Source organism: Elephas maximus, chromosome 4, assembly GCF_024166365.1.
Source record: "Elephas maximus indicus isolate mEleMax1 chromosome 4, mEleMax1 primary haplotype, whole genome shotgun sequence".
Classification (NCBI taxonomy): domain Eukaryota; kingdom Metazoa; phylum Chordata; class Mammalia; order Proboscidea; family Elephantidae; genus Elephas; species Elephas maximus.
The window spans coordinates 180,928,545-180,947,670 of record NC_064822.1 but is presented as its reverse complement, the minus strand read 5'-3'; the positions used below and the strand labels follow the sequence as shown (position 1 = coordinate 180,947,670).

The 19,126-nt window shown below is 49.2% G+C and overlaps 1 protein-coding gene across 2 annotated transcripts in view; it reads left to right on the top strand.

The window, feature by feature from the left end:
* TMPRSS6 (transmembrane serine protease 6) overlaps nt 1-19,126 on the top strand; it is a 52,615-nt gene that overhangs the window by 8,970 nt on the left and 24,519 nt on the right. For both annotated transcript variants that reach the window (XM_049884358.1, XM_049884359.1), the window contains 5 exons: nt 4,231-4,364; nt 5,823-5,890; nt 6,465-6,649; nt 6,927-6,968; nt 18,367-18,571. In XM_049884358.1, the coding sequence (XP_049740315.1) occupies nt 4,231-4,364; nt 5,823-5,890; nt 6,465-6,649; nt 6,927-6,968; nt 18,367-18,571 (634 nt within the window). The remainder of the gene's footprint in view (nt 1-4,230; nt 4,365-5,822; nt 5,891-6,464; nt 6,650-6,926; nt 6,969-18,366; nt 18,572-19,126) is intronic.

Here is a 19,126-nt window from a genome sequence, read left to right as displayed (position 1 = left end):
TCTTTCATGCCCCAGTGTGGGCAGATGGGGATTCAACGAACAGGGAAACGTGGGCTTGGAGTTGGAGAGTAGCTGGCTCAGGGCCTCTCCCATGTCCTTTGGCCTTCGCTGCCCACGATCACGGCCCTCAATCTGTTCCCTGGAGCCCCAGGAGCAACCGGCCCAAGCTCTGGGCCCATTCATCCATCCATCCTTCCAATCCTTCAGCATTCGTCGGGGACCTGCTCTGTCTCACACTAAAACCGATACGGACTGGTCTTATTCCTTTGACTCTTGGCCATGGGCAGTAATGGAGAAGCCAAATCAGACGGTGCCTGTGAAAACGCTCCCTGTACCCTGGAAGACTCATTCGTTCATTCAGTCCTGAGCACCTCCTGTGTGCCAGGCTCGTTGTCAGGCTCTGCCCCCGCCCTCAAAACTTGGCTGCAGAGTCAGACACAACAGTTACCGTAAAACATCGCATGCTTAAGGTAGAGAATGCCAGGGGGGGCCGGGGGAGCCTGTGGCAGGGACAACTCACCCTGCCTAACTGATCAGAGACTTCCAGTAAACACTCTGTAAAAGTTAGATAGGATTTTTACTGGCTAAATCTCATGGAGAGATTTCAAGCCCATTGAAAGGAACTGGGGGGACTCATTTGGGAGAAGCCATCAGGGAGATCTGCCTACACCCAGCTTCAGAGGGGTCGACATGGGGGTGGGCTGGAACTGGCCTCTGGGGGGATGCTGTCAGGAGCCCCAGGTTTGGTGTGGACCTGCTAGCGAGGCCTTGTAGGGTAGATTGTTACTGCGCAGAGCTGAGCAGCACGGGGCAGGGAGTAAAAGCCGTCTGCACTTCACCACTGACAGGAAGCCAGAAGCCAATGCCCCAAATAGTGCTGGGGGCTGCTGGGGCCTCCTGAGGCAGTGGGGTAATTAGTCTTCAGGGTAAACCTCAGAGCAGTGGAGTGAAGGGAAGGAACTCAGATGCCCATTGTCTTTCTTTGCAGAGAGACTAATTCCTCCTGATTACGCTCCTGGGGTGAATTCCCCCTAGAAGGGGTGTCCAGTGCCCCATGGGCCTAGGACCCCAGGGTGAGTTCTCCTAAGCCTTAGTCAGGGAAGCCAGCCAACCCCCACCTCAAGGGACTGAGGGACAAGAGGCACTCTGGGAGGTGCTAATCCTCCCACCCTGGGCTCAGGCTTTGCTCCAGGGACGCTGGGCTAGGAGATGAGTAGATATGTGCCTGCTCTCGGGGAGCTCCCCATCTGGAGGGGAGATGAACAAGCAGACTGATGGATGGAGCCGAATGAGCCCAAAGTGAGGGGCCGGCAACTGGGCTAGAGAGGCAGCCTTGTCCGGAGGCTGCCTGGCAAAGGGAGGGGGTGGCTGGCTTCCCAAGGCGCCCAGTGCCTCAGCAGGCATGCGGCACCCAGACCTGGTGTGGGCCCTTAATGCTGCCACCACTCACAAGGCCTTCTCTGGTGCTTCCTCCTGCTCTTCCTGGTGGTAGTTCCATGTGCCCCTCTCACGCCTCCAGCACCTCCCTCTCTCTCCTCGTTCTCCCTTTGCCTCCTGCTTCAATAAGGACATTGAGCCACTTAGAAGAGAAGCCCCAGAGACACATTCATACACCCTCCAGCTGCCCCCACACCCCCGCAGGTGAACTGTCCCTGCCCGCCTAATCCGGCTTCATCCAGGCACCGGGTCCCAGCCTCTCTGCCCACCGTGCTATGGCCTGGCCCCAGATCCTCATCCATCCCCACACGCTCGGTGCTCCCGCCACCAACACCCTCCCCCAATGGTCCCTCACTCCTTTCTTCCCTTGGTAGCAAACCCCTTGAAAGTTGTGTTGCCACTTCGGCCTCCAATTCAACCCCCCAGTCTCTCTGGGACCCTCCCCAACCTGGTTCTCACTCCACAACTCCAACCGCCCTTGGCAAGGCTGCTAAGGATGCAATGTTGCTACCTCCAAAGGCCAGTTCTAGGTCCTCATGCGTCTGACCCACAGCACACTGGACTCTGTTCACATCTTGTCCCCCTCCACTCCCAGGCTCACTGGTTTCAGTTCCTCCTAGTATCTTTGCCGGTAGAGGCTTCTCCCTAGGCCTGTGATCTCATCCCGTCCCTGGGGCTTTATTTAAATGTATGCTATACCCTGAGGACTTCCAAATTTGCATTTCCAGCCAGGTCAAAGGGGAATCTCAGACCCCAAGGGACATCTCAGATCCCACGTGTTCAGGTTGCAACTCACACCCGCCAAACCTGTGCCTCCCAGTCTTCCACACCCCAGGCGGGGCATTTCATCCTTCCAGGTGCGCCTCCCTTAGCCCTCTCTTCCTCCTCTGTCAGATAACCAGCTGCCCCTGCGTCCTCTTTGCCTCAGGACGACGCCGTCTATGTCGGCGTAGCACTGTGCTCCTCAGGGTTTTCGGTGGTTGATTTTTCAGAAGGAGATCCCCAGGACTTCCTTCAGAGGCACTTCTAGGTAGATTCAAACCTCCAACCTTTCAGTTAGCAGCAGGAAGCATTAACCATTCACACCACACGAGAACTCCTTTCTCCTATATAAAAAATACCACCCCCAACTTGCCAGCACCCCTGATCATCTCTAACTTCAAAATATATCCAGAATCCGATCACTTCTCGCCCTCTCTACAACCACAGCTTGCTCCAGGCCTCTGTCACCCTGTCACCCCTCACGTGGGCAAATGCAGGGGCCTCTTCACTGGTCTCCCCGCTTCTGCCCTTGCTGCTTTCAAGTCTACACAAGAGCAGAGAAATCGTTTTATAAAGTAAATCAAATAATTAAAACCTCCCCCAGCTCCTGGCTCCTGCGTTTCTCAGAGTGAAAACCAAAGTCCCCCAGGCCTTACAAGGCCTTACATCACCTCCCCAATCTCCATCCCAATTCCTCCTGGCTCTCACTGATGTTTTTCAAACACACCAGGCAAGCTCGTGCCCCAGGGCCTTTGCACTTGCTGATCCCTCTGCCTGGAATGCTCTTTCCCCACGTACAGGTTCACATGACTGGCTCTGTCACTTTTTTCCCCCTCGTGGCCTCCATGTTTTTAATTGCAACCCACCCGCAGCCCCTGATTCCAACAACACTTATCACCTCTAGCAGGTTATAGTCTGTGTTTGTTGTTTATTATCTATCTTCCTTGCTTGACTATAAGCTCTGAAGGGCAGGTTTTTTTTTTTTTTTTATCCTTTGTTGTTTTCTTCATTGTTATACTGATACAGTCCAAGAGCTTTAGACCAGCACCTGCCTATAGTAAGCTGTCAATTGATACATTTGAATGAATGGATCAATGGATGACGAGGGTACACACCCAGGGCTATGAATCTGTCTAGGGCACATCAGCCAAAACTGAGCTTTGCAAAATGGAAATCTGATGATGTTACCCCTAATTTTAATTCTTTCATGATTTCCCTTGCCCACTGGGTAAAGACCAAAATCCTATCCTAAGTGCCTGCCCAGCCTGGCCCAGTCTCTTGCTGCACCCACCCTCCCCCCACCCGATGGCTCCAACCAAGCGGGCCATCAGCCCCTCATCCTCCCGGTGACCCTTCTGCCTCAGGGCCTTTGCACGTGCTTTTTCATCTGTGAAAGGTACTTCTTTTCCTCTTCTTTCCCCAATTTACTTCCTCAGTCCTCATATCTCAGCTCAAAGGTCACCCCAGTCCAGGACAGGTTTCTTTCATGTCCTCTCAGTAGTACCTTGTGTTTCTCTGGATGGCACATCTCACAGGTGGACCCTACGTGCTGTGGGATTGTTGGAGTAACACCTGTCTTCCCTACCTCTGCTGGCTCCAGGAAGGGAGACACACTTGTGTGCCTTACTAGTGAACCCCACATAGTAGGTGCTTAGCACACACTTGTGGAATCCCTGGACAATATAGTGAGGGATGGATGCATAGAGGGGCTAACCCATGACCTTGACCTCTGAGCCATGTGGGTCTCCTGGCCTTCATGTCATCTGTGTCCTGTACTAGTCACTGTGTCAGCCTCTTTTGACTGGGAGCCTTTGGGACACCACCCGTCTGGGGACCTCTCTCCTCCCTGGTACTTTGGGGCCAGTTTGTCACCAAATAAACTTTAGAGGACAATGAAAAGATGATGACGGTGCCTTGGAGGCCCAAGACTCCTAGGCTGAGCTGATGGTTTGATGGCAGGAGAAAGCATGGGGGCATGGGAACCCTTCCCATCTGTCCCCTTGGTTAATCCTGCTGGCTCCTTCCTGGCAGGGTACAAGGCGGAGGTGACAGTCGGCCAAGTGTACTCAGGCAGCCTCCGTGTGCTCAATCGCCACTTCTCCCAGGACCTTGCCCGCCGGGAGTCCAGTGCCTTCCGCAGTGAAACTGCCAAAGCCCAGAAGATGGTAGGGAAGGACGGAGGGGCTGGGAGGTGGGCAGGGGAGAGGCTAGGAAGAGGTGGCAAGAAGGGAGAGGTAACAAACCAATTGCTCAGTCGGTCCAGAGCGCTCCCTGAAAGCATGGCCCCATTCTAAGCATGATGGGAGAGATATTGAGGAGGGGGATGTGGTACAAGGTGGAAAGTTACTGGACTCTGAGGTCAAAGGCACTTGAATTAAATCCTGCTTTTTTTTTGTGTGCTATTTGAAGCCGTGGTGGCTTAGTGGATAACAGCTTGGCTGCTAACCAAAAGGTTGGCAGTTCAAATCCATCAGCTGCTCCTTGGAAACCCTAGGGGGACAGTTCTACTCTGTCCTTATAGGGTCACTATGAGTCGGAATTGACTCCGCAGCAACGGGTTTGGTTTGGTTTGTGCTATTTACTGGGAACATGACCTTAGGAAGGTTAGCTCAGCGTAGTCAAGGCGGTGAGGGCCCCACCCACATAGCTGAGTGACTCACCTTCCTTACGTGGTGATGGGGACTTTGCTGGAGAGGGCTTCCCGCCACAGGGCCACGTTCTGCCCAGCAAGGCAGACCAGAAGGGCTGGGAGCTAATGTGCCCAGGAGCAACCCTCAAACAATGAGCGTCGGGAGCTGGTGGATAAATACCCCAGTTCCTTGGCCCTTGGGGTGGAGGGCAATTCTGAGAGTGCTCCACATTGTCCCCCAGAGACCCCGTCAGATTGAGCCTCAGCTGTCCACAGCTCTAACCAGCTGCCCTCCCTTCCCTTCCCCCCTTTTCCTCACTTCCCAATCAGTGTTTCCTGAAACCACTTCCAAATAAACTCTAACCCCTTGGCCTCACATCCTTGACTCAGGGTCTGCTTCTGGGGGACCCAGCCTAAGGCTTTCTGTTTCCTCACCTATAAAGTGGAGTGATGGTAACATACCTGCCTCATAGGGTTGGGGGTGATGTGAGATAATGTGGGTATCATCACTGTATGTTTAAAGAGCTTTATGAACACACATTATCATCTAATCCTGCCACCAGTACTATAGTTGAGTATGTTCACAAACCACCCAGCAGAGCTCCCGTCAGGGCAGGCTGCTGTGCCCCAGGCCATTGCAGGGAGGCGAGGAAGGACTCTCAGGAACCAAGTGAGCTTTTCAGAGTTGATGAGTGGCTTTCAGAGAGGAGGAGAGAAGGCTACCGGTGTTCAGGTGGAAGAGCTATGGTGGGGCAGTGTCTGCCTGTGTCAGGAGGGGACGAATGGGTGGAATTGGCTGTGAGATTGGTGCCCTGACTTGGTCACTGACCACCGTGTGACCACAAGAGAGCCTTCCCATCTCTGTGGGCTTCCACAGGCTCCTCTGTCAAGCAGGGCTGCAGGGAGGAGCAAGGGATCCCCAGGTAGAAAGGTGCTTGGGGCTGTCTGCCCCAGCAAGTTTCACGATGGAGGTGGTTGTTCTCCCTCCTCGCAGCTCCAGGACCTTATTGCCAGCACCCGCCTGGGTCCTTACTACAACTCCAGCTCCGTCTACTCCTTTGGGTGAGTTGCCCCTGGTCCCCTAGCCTGCCCCCTGCTACAGCTTCTGACTCAAAGCCCGGGGGGTGGGGGTGGGGAGGCCTGTAAGCTTCTGATGAGATGCCTTCATTTAGAAATGGGGAAACTGAGGCATGGATAGGGGATTTGGCTTCTTGTATATGGCTTCCCTTCATGGAGCTTGGTTTCCTTATCTGAGCAATGAGAAACGTGTTAGACTGTGGACGTAATGTGTTTATCAAAGGGGTGGTACCTCTTAGCTGAGGCCGTGGTGGTCGTTAAGAGCACGGGCCCTGGGGCTCAGATACTGTGTTCACGTCCCAGATCTGCCACTTACAGTGTGATCCATGACAACTTAACCTCTTGTGCCTCAGTTTCCTCACCTGTAAAATGGGCCTGATGAAGGCACCACCCTCAGAGGTTGTTGGGAGGTTTCCGGGTAAAGATGAGAACAATGCCTGGGATGTAGTAAGCGCTCAGTAAGTGAGCCACAACTGGTTTTCTCCCACAGGAGCAGGGGCTAGGCAGGAGCCAGACTTTCAGCTCCTTCCCCGGCCCCTCTCACTTCTACCTATCTTAGGGAGGGACCCTTCACCTGCTTCTTCTGGTTCATCCTCCAAGTCCCCGAGCACCGCCGGCTGATGCTGAGCCCCGAGGTGGTGCAGGCGCTGCTGGTGGAGGAACTGCTGTCCACGGCCAACAGCTCGGCCACCGTGCCCTACAGGGCCGAGTACGAGGTGGACGCCGAGGGCCTGGTGATCCTGGGTCAGTAGTGGGGAAGGAGAATGGCGGTCAGCTTGGAGTGGTCAGAGCGTCAGGCTGGCAGCAAGGCCTGGGAAGGCCTCCAGGGCCCCAAATGCTCTCAGGATGGATCCCTGAGTCTGAGTGGCCCAGGGCAGAGGGGCGGAGGGGACTGGGGGAACTAGGTAAATCTCAGACAAGGCTGGCTCTGATGGTCTCCTTATGGTAATTTTTTAAATTTAATTTATTTTTGTTTATTTGTTTTTGCTTTTTTTGTTTTGTTTTGTTTTTTCCTTAACAGAGGCCAGCCTGAAAGACATAGTTGCACTGAATTCCACGCTGGGTACGCTATTTTTCTGTTGTCCTCCCACTTTCCTTTTGAGTTGGTGCTTTTCTTGGTTAAGGGTCAGGGGCCATGAGGTACCCATGTTGGGTGCAGGGGGCCCTGGCCTGGACTCACCTAGGGGTGCCACTGTAAGGGGTTGAGCTAGGCTTGGGTATGTGGGGGAGGGGAGAAGGTCCTGCACAAGCGTCCATGTGTGTGTGTGGGTCCTGTACATGGGTGTATATGTGTACTGTGTGACAGTGAGTAGTGAGTTTGTTGTCGTTAGGTGCCTTTGAGTCGGTTCTGATTCATAACAACACCATGTACAACAGAACAAAACACTGCTTGGTCCTCAACAATTGTTGCTATGCTCGAGCCTGTTATTGCAGCCATTGTGTCAAAACATCTCACTGAGAGTCTTCCTCTTTTTCCCTGACCCTTTACTTTACCAAGCATGATGTCTTTCTCCAGGGACTGATCCATCCTGATAACATGTCCAAAGTATGTGAGAAGTCTAGCCATCCTCACTTCCAAGGAGCATTCTGGCTGTACTTCTTCCAAGACAGACATGTTCCTCCTTCTGGCAGTCCGTGGTACATTCAAGATTCTTTTCCAACACCATAATTCAAAGGAACCAATTCTTCTTCAGTCTTCCTTATTCATTGTCCAGTTTTCGCATGCATATGTAAACCAAAAAACCTGTTACTGTCAAGTCAATTCCAACTCATAGTGACCCTATGAGAGTAGAACTGCCCCATAGGGTTTCCATGGATGCAAACTGCTGACTCTTTGGTTAGCAGCTGGTCTCTTAACCACTGAGCCACCAGCCTCCAAGGCGATTGAAAATACCATGGCTTGGGTCAAGCACCCTTAGTCCACAAGGTAACTTCTTTCCTTTTTAACTCTTTAAAGAGGGTTTTTGTAGTGGATTTCCCAATGCGATGCATCATTTGATTTCTTGACTGCTTCTTCCATGGATGTTGATTCTGGATCCAAGTAAAATGAAATCCTTGAGAACTTTGATCTTTTCCCCATTTATCATGATGTTGCTTATTCGTCCAGTGCGAGGATTTTTGTTTTCTTTATGTAGAGGTGTAATCCATACTGAAGGCTGTGGTCTTTGATCTTCATCGGCAAGTGCTTCAAGTCTTCACTTTCAGCAAGCAAGGTTGCTGAAATAACGCAGGTTGTTAATGAGTCTTCCTCCAATCCTGATGCCGTGTTCTTCTTCATATAGTCCAGTTTCTTGGATTATTTGCTCAGCATACAGATTGAATAAGTGTCATGAAAGTATACAACATTGACACACACCCTTTCTGATTTTAAACCATTCCGTATCCTCTTGTTGTATTTGAATGAGTGCCTCTTGGTCTATGTACAGGCTCTGCATGAGCACAATTCTCATTCTTTGCAATGTTATTCATGATTTGTTATGATCCACACAGTCGAATGCCTTTGCACAGCCAATAAAACACAGGTAAACATCTTTCTGGTATTCTCTGCTGTCAGCCAAGATCCATCTGACATTAGCAATGAAATTCCTTGTCAGGTGCTCTTCTGAATCTGCTTTGAATTTCTGGCGGTTCCCTGTTGATGTACTGATGCAACCACTTTTGAATGATCTTCAGTAAAATTTTACTTGCGCGTGATATTAATAACATTGATAACTTCTGCATTCTGTTGGATCCCTTTCTTTGGAACGGGTACAAATACGGATCTCTTCCAGTCAGTTGGCCAGGTAACTGGCTTCCAAATTTCTTGGCATAAATGAGTGAACACTTCCAGCACTGCATCTGTTTGTTGAAACATCTCAATTGGTATTCTGCCAATTCCTGGAGCCTTGTTTTTCACCAATGCCGTCAATGCATCTTGGGCTTCTTCCTTCAGTACCATCGGTTCTTGATCATATGCTGCCTCCTAAAATGGCTGAACGTCAACCAAATCTTTTTTGTACAGTGACTCTGTGTATTCCTTCCCGCTTCTTTTAGTGTTTCCTGTGTTCAATATTTTGCCCACAGAATCCTTCAATATTGCAACTTGAGGCTTCAAAATTTTCTTTAGTTCTTTCAACTTGAGAAATGCCAAGAGTGTTCTTCCCTTTTGGTTTTCTAACTCCAGGTCTTTGTACATTTCATTATAATATTTTACTTTGTCTTCTCGAGCTGCCCTTTGAAAGCTTCTGTTAAGCTCTTTTACTTCATCATTTCTTCCATTCACTTTAGCTACTCTACATTTAACAGCAAGGTTCAGAATCTCTTCTGGTATTCATTTTGGTCTTTTCTTTCTTTCTTGTCCTTCTAATGACCTTTTGCTTTCTTTGTATATGATGTCCTTGATGTCATCCCACAACTCGTCTGGTCTTCAGTCATTATTATTCAATGCATGAAATTTATTCTTGAGATGGTCTCTAAATTCAGGTAGGATATAGTGAAGGTTGTACTTTGGCTCTCATGGACTTGTTCTAATTTTCATCAGCTTAAACTTGAATATGCATATGAGCAATTGATGGTTTCTTCTGCAGTCTGCCCCTGGCTTTGTTCTGACTGATGATATTGAGTTCTCCATTGTCTCTTTCCACAGATGTATAGTCAATTTGATTCCTGTATATTCCATCTGGCAATATCCATGTGTATAGTCACTGTTAATGTTGTTGAAAAATGTATCTGCAATGATTAAGTCTTTGGACTTGCAAAATTCTATCATGTGATCTCTGATGTTGTTCTATCACCAAGGCCACATTTTCCAACTATCAATCCTTCTTTGTTTCCAGCTTTCACATTCCAATCATCAGTAATTATCAATATGTTTTGATTGCATGTTTGATCAATCTCAGGTTGCAGGAGTTGGTAAAAATCTTCAGTTTCTTCATCTTGGGCCTTAATGGTTGGTGCATAAATCTGAATAATAGTCGTATTAACTGGTCTTCCTTCTAGGCATATGGATATTATCCTATCACTGACAGAGCTGTACTTCAGGATACATCTTGAAATGTTCTTTTTGATGATGAATGGCTCATCAGAGTGGGTCCAGTGGAGGGGGGAGAGGCACTGATGGGTAGTTTGCAGCATAAACTGAGGCCAATGGGGCAGGGCTGGGGGCCAGTATAGGGCAGGGCCCAGGTGGCCACATCAGTGCTGCTCAGGGGCACGGTGCTTGGCATGTGGTGAAGATAATCAGGAGGGAAGGGAGAGGATGGGACGTGCAGAGCTAAATGAGTGAGTGAAAGAAGAGAAAGAGGAGAGGGAAACAAAAGCAAAATAAAAAAAAATGAAGGAAAAAAGAAAAAAGTAAATAAAATGGCAATGTGGCAGGATTTGGGATGTGGCAGGATTTGGGGAGTGGCAGTGGGGTAGACCCAGTGAGGCAGTGTGTCGGTGACTCTCTAGCTGAGCAGTTTGAGTGGCCTGCCGAGAAGGAATGTGAGAGGTGCACTGGGCTGGGTGGGTGGGAGAAAGGGAAGGAAAGAGAGGAGAGAGAGGAAATGAACCAACCAACAAAAATAATAAATAAATAAAATAAAAACAACAACAAAATAAATATGATGGTGGGGGAGATGGCCATCGGGGACAGGGTGGAATTGGGGTGGTGGTGAGCTGATGTCTCTCTTGTGGAGTGGCATGGCACACTAGTCAGGAAGGAGCAGAGGCAGTGCAGGGCCTAGGTGGGAGGGAGAAGGAAAAGGGAGAAGGGGAAAAATAAAAAATATGGCACTGAGGTAGCCAGCCTATGGAGGCTGTGCAGATCCAGGAAGGGTGTGTGCCATGGGCACTCTAGTCGAGCAGTACAACTCAACCAGCCACGGCAGGAGGAGGAGGCAGCCCACAAGGCTAGGTGGGTAGAAGAAAGGAAAGGAAGGAAGGGAGAAAGAAAGGAGAAACAACAACAAAAAGAAAAACAAACAATAAATAAAATGGTGCTGACGGAGCCAGTTTGTGATGGCCACACTGACCCAAGGAGGTCACTCACCAGTGACTCTCCATCTGAGAGGTGCAGCACAGCCCTTCAAGAAGGGGCAGAGGCAGTGCACAGGGCTAGGTGGTTGAGAGAAAGGAAAGGAAAGAACGGAGAGAGAAGAAACAGAAAAAGGAACAAAGCAAACAAACCAAAAAATATGGTGCTGAACAAGCCAGTTGGTGCGGGTAGTGCAGAACTGGGGAGGCTGTGTGCTGGTGGCCCCCACAGCCAAGTGGAGCAGCAAAGCCCGTTGAGAAGGGGTGGGGACAACACATGGGGCCAGATGGATGGGAGAAAGGAAAGACTGGATAGAGAGAGAAGAAACAAAGAAAAAATAGTAATAATAAAATAAAAAATGGCACTACAGGAGCCTGGCAGCAGGGGTAGTGCAAACCTGAAGCAGCCATGCACCAGTGGCTCTCTAGCCAAGTGGTGTGGCACAGCTCATCAAGAAGGGGAGGGGACAGCATGCAGGGCTAGCTGGGCAGGAGAAAGGAAAGGAAGGAAGGGAGAGAGATGGAAGCAACAAAAAAAGCCCCAGAAGAGAGAGCGGGCTGTCTCATTAGCGGGAGAGTAATTGGGCATGTGTAGCAAGGTGCATATGGGTTTTTGTGTGAGAGACTGACTTGTAAGCTTTCACTTAAAGCACAATAAAAATCATTAAAAAAAAAAAAAAAGCCCCAGAAAACAATAACAAAAAGCAAACAAACAAAAAAATGGTGCTGAAGGGGCTGGCCTGTGGGGGTGGGGTGGACCTGGGGGGCAGTGAGCTGGTGTCTCTCTGACTGAGAGACTGCGGCTTGTTGGAAAGTGAGGGAGGCCGTGTAAGGGGAAGAAGAGAGGTGGTGAGAAATCGTGTAGCCCTGGTTACGGGGTGCTCTGTCTCCTGCTGGGAGCTCCATGAAGTTTCCTTCCCGTACTCCTGTCTGCATTCCGTTCCTTGGTGGCTGTAGTCCAACATGGTGAATCTGTGCTGCGTTAGCTGATAGGGAACCTCCACTCCGTAGTTCTCCTCGTTCTCTGTTCTCTGTCAGTTTCTTATTCCGTTCGGTGTTTGATCAAGTTTTTTACTCCTTCATTTGATGTTAGGGTTCCAGGATTGACATTTGTGTCTGTTTTATTTAGTTTTTCAGGTCTTTTCCGAAGAGGGATGGCATGATGCTTCTGTCTATGGCACCATGTTAACTCCACCTCCTTCGGTAATTTCCCTATCACTGGGGGGATGCCTTTCCCTCTAGTCTGTGATTTACAGTGGTGGTTCTCAAACTCTGAGATTCTCAGGAATCCCCTGAAAGTTTGTCAGAATGCAGAGCACACACCCTTCCCACTCAGATTCCATTGGTGTGGCTGGAGCGCAGGAATCGGGATTTCAATTAAAGTCCCCAGGAGGTGGTAGAGAGGCAGGTGGGCCGGGGCACCCCTGAGAAACACTTTTAGTAAAAACAAAGGAGCCAGCAAATTCTCTGTGCTGGCCCTCCAAACTTAGCCTGGGTGTGCAAAGCCTATGAGTCCAGAGAAAAATCTTTATTCCTCTCAAAGGCCCAGCTTCTGCAAGTGAAAACCTGGGCTTTTCATCTATTTTCTCTGCTTTCAGATCTCATCCTTTGAAGGTCACAGTCAAGCATGTTCTGACAGCTGCTTTGCAATAATCCTTATTAGTTTTAGACCACACCTAGAGCTCCCGTGCCCAATGCCTTGGGCAGCCCTGACCTCCCGGATCACAGTGTAAGGGAGTAGGGATGACAACTCAGATCTACTAAGCAGACGTTCTGAGCATTTCCTCGATGCCAAGCCCCGCTCCTACACTTGGGACACACATGTCCTCATCCCTTCCCTCAGTGGAACTCTGAGCCCCATGAGCGACACAGATACATAAACAGATCCTCACAACACCAGTGCTAGTGCTAGAATAGAGGCCCCAGAGACGCCAGGAAGAGGGAATCATTCTTCCCCAGGGACAGAGCCTGACACCAGGGGCTGTGATCCAAGGCAGAGAAGGAACATGCCTCTAGAGGACCAGCCCAGAGTGCTGAGAGCCCTCAAGGGGGAGGAGTTGCTCCCAATATGATATGAGAATCCAGGAAGCCTTCATGGAGGAGGGGACTTCACACAGGGGCCTGAGGACAGGTAGGAATCTGCCTGGGCAGAAGGAATGGCATTAGCAATGTCCAGGAGAGGGAAATGTGCAAGGTGCCACGCCCCACAAAGGCGTGCCTGGTTAATCACAGAGACCAGCACACTTCTCTCCACTTTGTTGTTCTTAGGTGCCATCAAGTCAGTTCCGACTCATAGTGACCCTATGTACAACAGAACAAAACACTGCCCGGTCTTGCACCATCCTCACAATCGTTATGCTTGAGCCCATTTTTGCAGCCACTGTGTCAATCCATCTCATTGAGGTTCTTCCTCTTTTTCACTGACCCTCTACTTTACCAAGCATGACGTCCTTCTCCAGGGACTGATCCCTCCTGACAACATGTCCAAAGTATGTGAGATGTAGTCGTTCCATCCTTGCTTCTAAGGAGCATTCTGGTTCTACTTCTTCCAAGACAGATTTGTTCGTTCTTTTGGCAGTCCATAGTATATTCAATATTCTTCTCCAACACCACAATTCAAAGGTGTCAGTCAATTCTTCTTCTGTCTTACTTATTCGTCGTCCAGCTTTCACATGCGTAGGAAGCGATTGAAAACACTATGGCTTGGGCCAGGCACACCTTTGTCTTCCAGGTGACATCTTTGCTTTTCAATGCTTTAAAGAGGTCGTTTGCAGCAGATTTGCCCAAAGCAATGCGTCATCTGATTTCTTGACTGCTGCTTCCATGGTTGTTGATTGTGGATCCAAGTAAAATGAAATCCTTGATAACTTCAAACTTTTCTCCGTTTATCATGATATTGTTTATTGGTCCAGTTGTGAGGATTTTTATTTTATTTATGTTGAGGTGTAATCCATACTGAGGGCTGTGGTCTTTCACCTTCAACGGTAAGTGCTTCAAGTCCTCTTCACTTTCAGCAAGGAAGGTTGTGTCATCTGCATATTGCAGGCTGTTAATCCAATCCTGATGCCTCATTCTTCCTCATATAGCCCAGATTCTTGGATTATTTGCTCAGCATACAGATTAAGTAGGTATGGTGAAAGGATACAACCCTGATGCACGACTTTCCTGACTTTAAACCACACAGTACTCCCTTGTTCTGTGCAAACGACTGCCTCTTGATCTACGTACAGGTTCCTCATGAGCACAATGAAGTGTTTTGGAATTCCCATTCTTAGAAATGTTATCCATAATTTGTTATGATCCACACAGTCTAACATCTTCGCATAGTCAGTAAAACACAGGTAAACATCTTTCTGGTTTTTCTGCTTTCAGTCAGGACCCATCTGACATCAGCAATGGCATCCCTGGTTCCACACAGTCTTTTGAAACCAGCTTGAATTTCTGGCAGTTCCCTGTTGATATATTGCTGCAGCCACTTTTGAAGGGTCTTCAGCAAAATTTTACTTGTGTGTGATATTAATGATATTGTTCAATAATTTCCATATTCAGTGAGATCACCTTTCTTTGGAATAGGCATAAATATGGATCTCTTCCAGTTGGTTAGCCAGGTAGCTGTCTTCCAAATGTCTTGGCATAGACAAGTGAGTACTTCCAGTGCTGCATCCGTTGTTGAAACATCTCAGTTGGTATTCTGTCAGTTCCTGGAGCCTTGTTTTTTGCCAACACCTTCAGCGCAGCTTGGACTTCTTCCTTCAGTGCCATTGATTCCTGCTAATGTGGTACCTCCTGAAAGGGCTGAATGTCCAATTCTTTTTGGTATTGTGACTCTGTGTATTCCTTCCATCTTCTTTTGAGGCTTCCTCAGTTGTTTAATATTTTCCCCCATAGAATTCTTCAATATTGCAACTCAAGCCTTGAGTTTTTTCTTCAGTTCTTTCAGCTTGAGAAATGCAGAGAGTGTTCTTCCTTTTTGGTTTTCCATCTCCAGCTTTCTGCACGTGTCGCTATAATACTTTGTCTTCTCAAGCCACCATTTGAAATCTTCTCTTCAACTCTTTGACTTCATCGTTCCTTCCTTTCATTTTAGCTACTTGATGTTCAAGAGCAAAGAGCAGAGGCAGCGCACGGCCCAGGTTAGCCTAAAATAGGAAGTAATGATTAAATCTGGATCAAAGGGGGAAATGCAGACTAGAACTTCAAATTCTCATCATCTCACGTACTTCAGACATCTTATCAGGAGGAACCAGTCCCTGCAGAAGGACATCATGCCTGGTAAAGTAGAGGGTCATCGACAAAGAGGAAGACTCTCAATGAGATGGATTGACAAGATGGCTGCCACAATGGGCTCAAACGTAGCAACAATTGTGAGGGTGGTGCAGGGCCCGGCAGTGTTTTGTTCTGTTGTGCACAGGGTCTCTGTGAGTTGGAACTGACTTGACGGCACCTAACAACAACAACTAGACTTTCTGGAGCCATGGTGGCTATATGAACCCCTGAAATTATTGTTCTGAGATAGTCCTTAACCCTTAAACTAAAAATGTCCCCTAAAGTCTTCTTAAAACCAAACAATAATTTAGCTTAACTAATAAAGAATGTCTGCCTTGAGCATTAATGCTATTTTAAGATCTAGCTATATGGAATCAAACTGACAAAAGCAACTGGAAAGATCAGGTAGGAACCTTAGGGGGCAGTGAGTTTATATTAATGAGGCAGGAACAACTCAGAAAAGGGGGGTGAGAATCGTTGCACAACTTGAAGAATGTTATCAGTGTCACTGAAGTGTACGTGTAGAAACTGTTGGATTGGTGCGTGTTTTGCTGTGGATATTCTCAACAACAGCGACATAATAAACGTTAAAAAAAAAAGTAATCATGAAAATGGCAAAACCAAAACATCAGTGTGGAGCAAGATTTAAAGAATGCAAACACCTAGGAAGAGTCAGGAACTTCCCCCAGCTGCTGGCTGAGGCAGATGTTATCAGCCCTGTCACTTCTCCAGGCAGGTGTCAGAGGTCTCTCCTTGGGGAGGTCAGCTCTCCCACTGGAGTCAGGATGGCCAGGGGTCAGGGAGAGGCAGTTGAGCAAAAGGTAGCAATATAGAGCGAAGCATGTACACCATCGCTCTCTTGTGGATCCTCAGAACCACCCAGAGAAGGAGGGGGGGCCGGGATTATAATTATGTCCATTTGACAGAGCTCAGAGTGGCTAAGCAACTGCCCCAGAGCCACAGAGCTGATGTGTGCTGGTGCTGGGAGTAGTGCGGAGCGTGCACACACCAGGCTGCCTCCCAGATCCAGGATTCATTCCTGCACCCCATCCCTTCTTGGCAGATCACTCAACATCCCTGCTTCCTAGGTTTACGACAAGGATTACATGAGATACTGTCTGTTCCACGGGAGAGGATATTCCTCTGTTTATTCACTCCTGGTCCCTGGTGTCTGGATCAAGCACATAGTAGGTGCTTAATAACTATTTTGAATGAATGAATGGTGTAGGTGGTACTGCTCTGCACATTCTAGCCCTTGCACACAAAGCTAATGGGTTAAATGTAAGAGAAGAGGTACAGCTGGTGTGGGGGGTGTGGTCGTGTGGTAGGTGTGTCTGCAGGATGGAAAAGGAGGTGTAAAGTGGGGCAGCCAATGAGATTGGCTCAGTCTGAGCCTCAGGCAGGGTCAGCTGAAGGGTGACAAGCCACAGGACTTTCTCCCCAGCTCCACCTTCTCCCTCTTTCCCATGGCCACCCAGAGAAGAATAGTCACTACAGTTATTGAGCACCTACTGTGTGCCAGCCACTGTGCTGAGCACTCAAATATGCGACATCCCTAAGCCTTGTGACCACCCTACAAGGTCGGTATCATCATGCCCGTTCTGGAGATTAGAAAACCAAGGCCCAAGAGAGACTAGGTGAAGCCAGGCCTGTCTGGCCCCAGGTCTGTTGTGAGCATTAAATGAGAGGGTGTGTATAAAGCACTCAGCCCAGTGCCTGGGTATATCAAATGCTCAGGAAGTGCAATTTGGTTTTTTGTCATTGTTTTATTATCATTAGGTCAAAATTTATTTCCCCTCCCTCTTTAATATATTCCCTTTACCCACCTGTCTTAGTTACCTAGTGCTTGTTGTTGGTAGGTGCCATCGGGTCCACTCCTACTCATACTGACCCTGTGTGCAACAGAACGAAACACTGCCTGGTCCTGTGCCATCCTCGCAACCGTTGGCTGTGCTTGAGCCTGTCACTGCAGCCGGTGTATCAATTCATCTCATTGAGGGTCTTCTTTCTGACCAACCCTCTACTTGACCAAGCATGATGTCTTTCTCCAGAGACCAGTCCCTCCCGATAGCATGTCCAAAGTACAGTGATTTATTTTCTCAAGGTTGTGGGGGCTAAAAGCCCAAAGGAGGGCCTTGGCAGTGTGGATTCCTTCCTCATAGTTTCTGGTGACTGTCATCAATCCTTGACGTTCCTTGAAGCTCCTTGGGGTTCCTTGGCTTTCTTTGTTGTTCCCTGGTGCTCCTTAGCATCTGTCTCCTCACTGTGTGTGTCTATTTTGCTCTTTTTATAACTCAGAAGTGATTAGGTTTAGGACCCACCCAATTCTGATATGACCTCAACAAGATAACAAGAACAACCTATTTCCAAACAGAGTCATATTTAGAGGTACAAGGGTTAGGATTTTGATATATGTTTTGGGGAGACACAATTCAATCCATAATATCACCTGAGGCGAAGCCCTCAACCCTTCTCACTTATTGCTCAAGCTGCCTCGCCGGCCTCCCGGAAGTCTCTGTAATCTGAAGCAGACCATGCCCAGCCCTGCCTAGCCTTCATGGCTCCCCAGGACGAAGCAGTAACTCATGATCTGGGCCTGCCTCCTTCCCCAACACCATCTCTTGCCATTGAGACCTTGTGCTCAGACTCCTCGGAGTTTCCCTGCTTGCCCTGGCCTCTGACCTCTGCCCCAGCTGTGACTCCAGGACTTCCCTGATCCACAGGTCAGTTTGGAGGCCTCACCTGCTGACCTAATATTGACTGTTTCTGTATCTGCCTCTCTGCCAGTCCTCAGCATCCCCATGGGCAGCGACTGGACCTTGATCTTGGCACTTTCCTGGCATGGAGGACTTTTTTTTCTTTTGGTTTGTTTATGTTAGAAGTAACAACAACAAGAAAAATGATAAAGATTGTTGCTAGTTGCCATCAAGTCAATTCTGGCTCATGGTGACCAAGCATGGAGGACTTCGAGTGTGTGTTAAGTGAATGAATGGTTGAACCAACGAATTCATGAATGAGGAGACTGGACCTGGAAAGCCACAGAGAAAATAAGGATGGGTCATAGCATGTGTGGGCTGGCCCTGGTTCAGTGGCTGTCCCTGCTCGCCCCTGCCTGGGTGAGGCCCCTGCGGGGTCTGGCTCCCTAAGCCTCTCGTCCCAGCTAATAGGGGTCAGGGGGCCTGTCCCTCTCCCCTCTCCAGGCTGCTACCGCTACAGCTACGTGGGCCAGGGCCAGGTGCTCCAGCTGAAGGGGCCCGACAACCTGGCCTCCAGCTGCCTATGGCACCTGCAGGGCCCCGAGGATCTCATACTCAAACTCCGGCTCGAGTGGATGCTGGCTGAGTGCCGGGACCGGCTGGCCATGTACGACGTGGCCGGGCCCCTGGAGAAGAGGCTCATCACCTCGTGAGTCCCAGGGAAGGTGGGGGGGGGCGGGTGGTGGCTGGGAAGGAGGTGGGTTGTGTGGGGTCAAAGTTCAGATCCACATTCTAAAGCAAGGAGCAGTATGTGACTTGGACCCAGGTATCTGGGAGACACTGTGACTAGCCTCCAGAAAGAAGGCTAGAAATGGCTACACCTTGGGCCTTCTTGAGCCTCAGTTTACCCATCTGAAACAAAGCCAAGCCCTGGTGGCATAATGGTTAAGAGCTGGGCTGCTAACCAAAAGGTCAGCAGTTGGAACCCATCAGCCACTCCTTGGAAACCCTATGGGGCAGTTCTACTCTGTCCTGTAGGGCCGCTGTGAGTTGGAACCGACTCAACGGCAACAGGTTTTGTTTGGGTAAGGTCAGCTCTGGGAGGCAACATGGCTTATGGGAATGTCTCGGAATCTGGCAGCTGTGACTTCGAACCCCCGCTCTGCTTATTCCTAGCTGTGTACTCTGTGCCTCGGTTTCCTCACCTGTAACATAGGCGTATAATCATGTCTACCTTGCAGGGTTATTACGAGGATTAAAATCA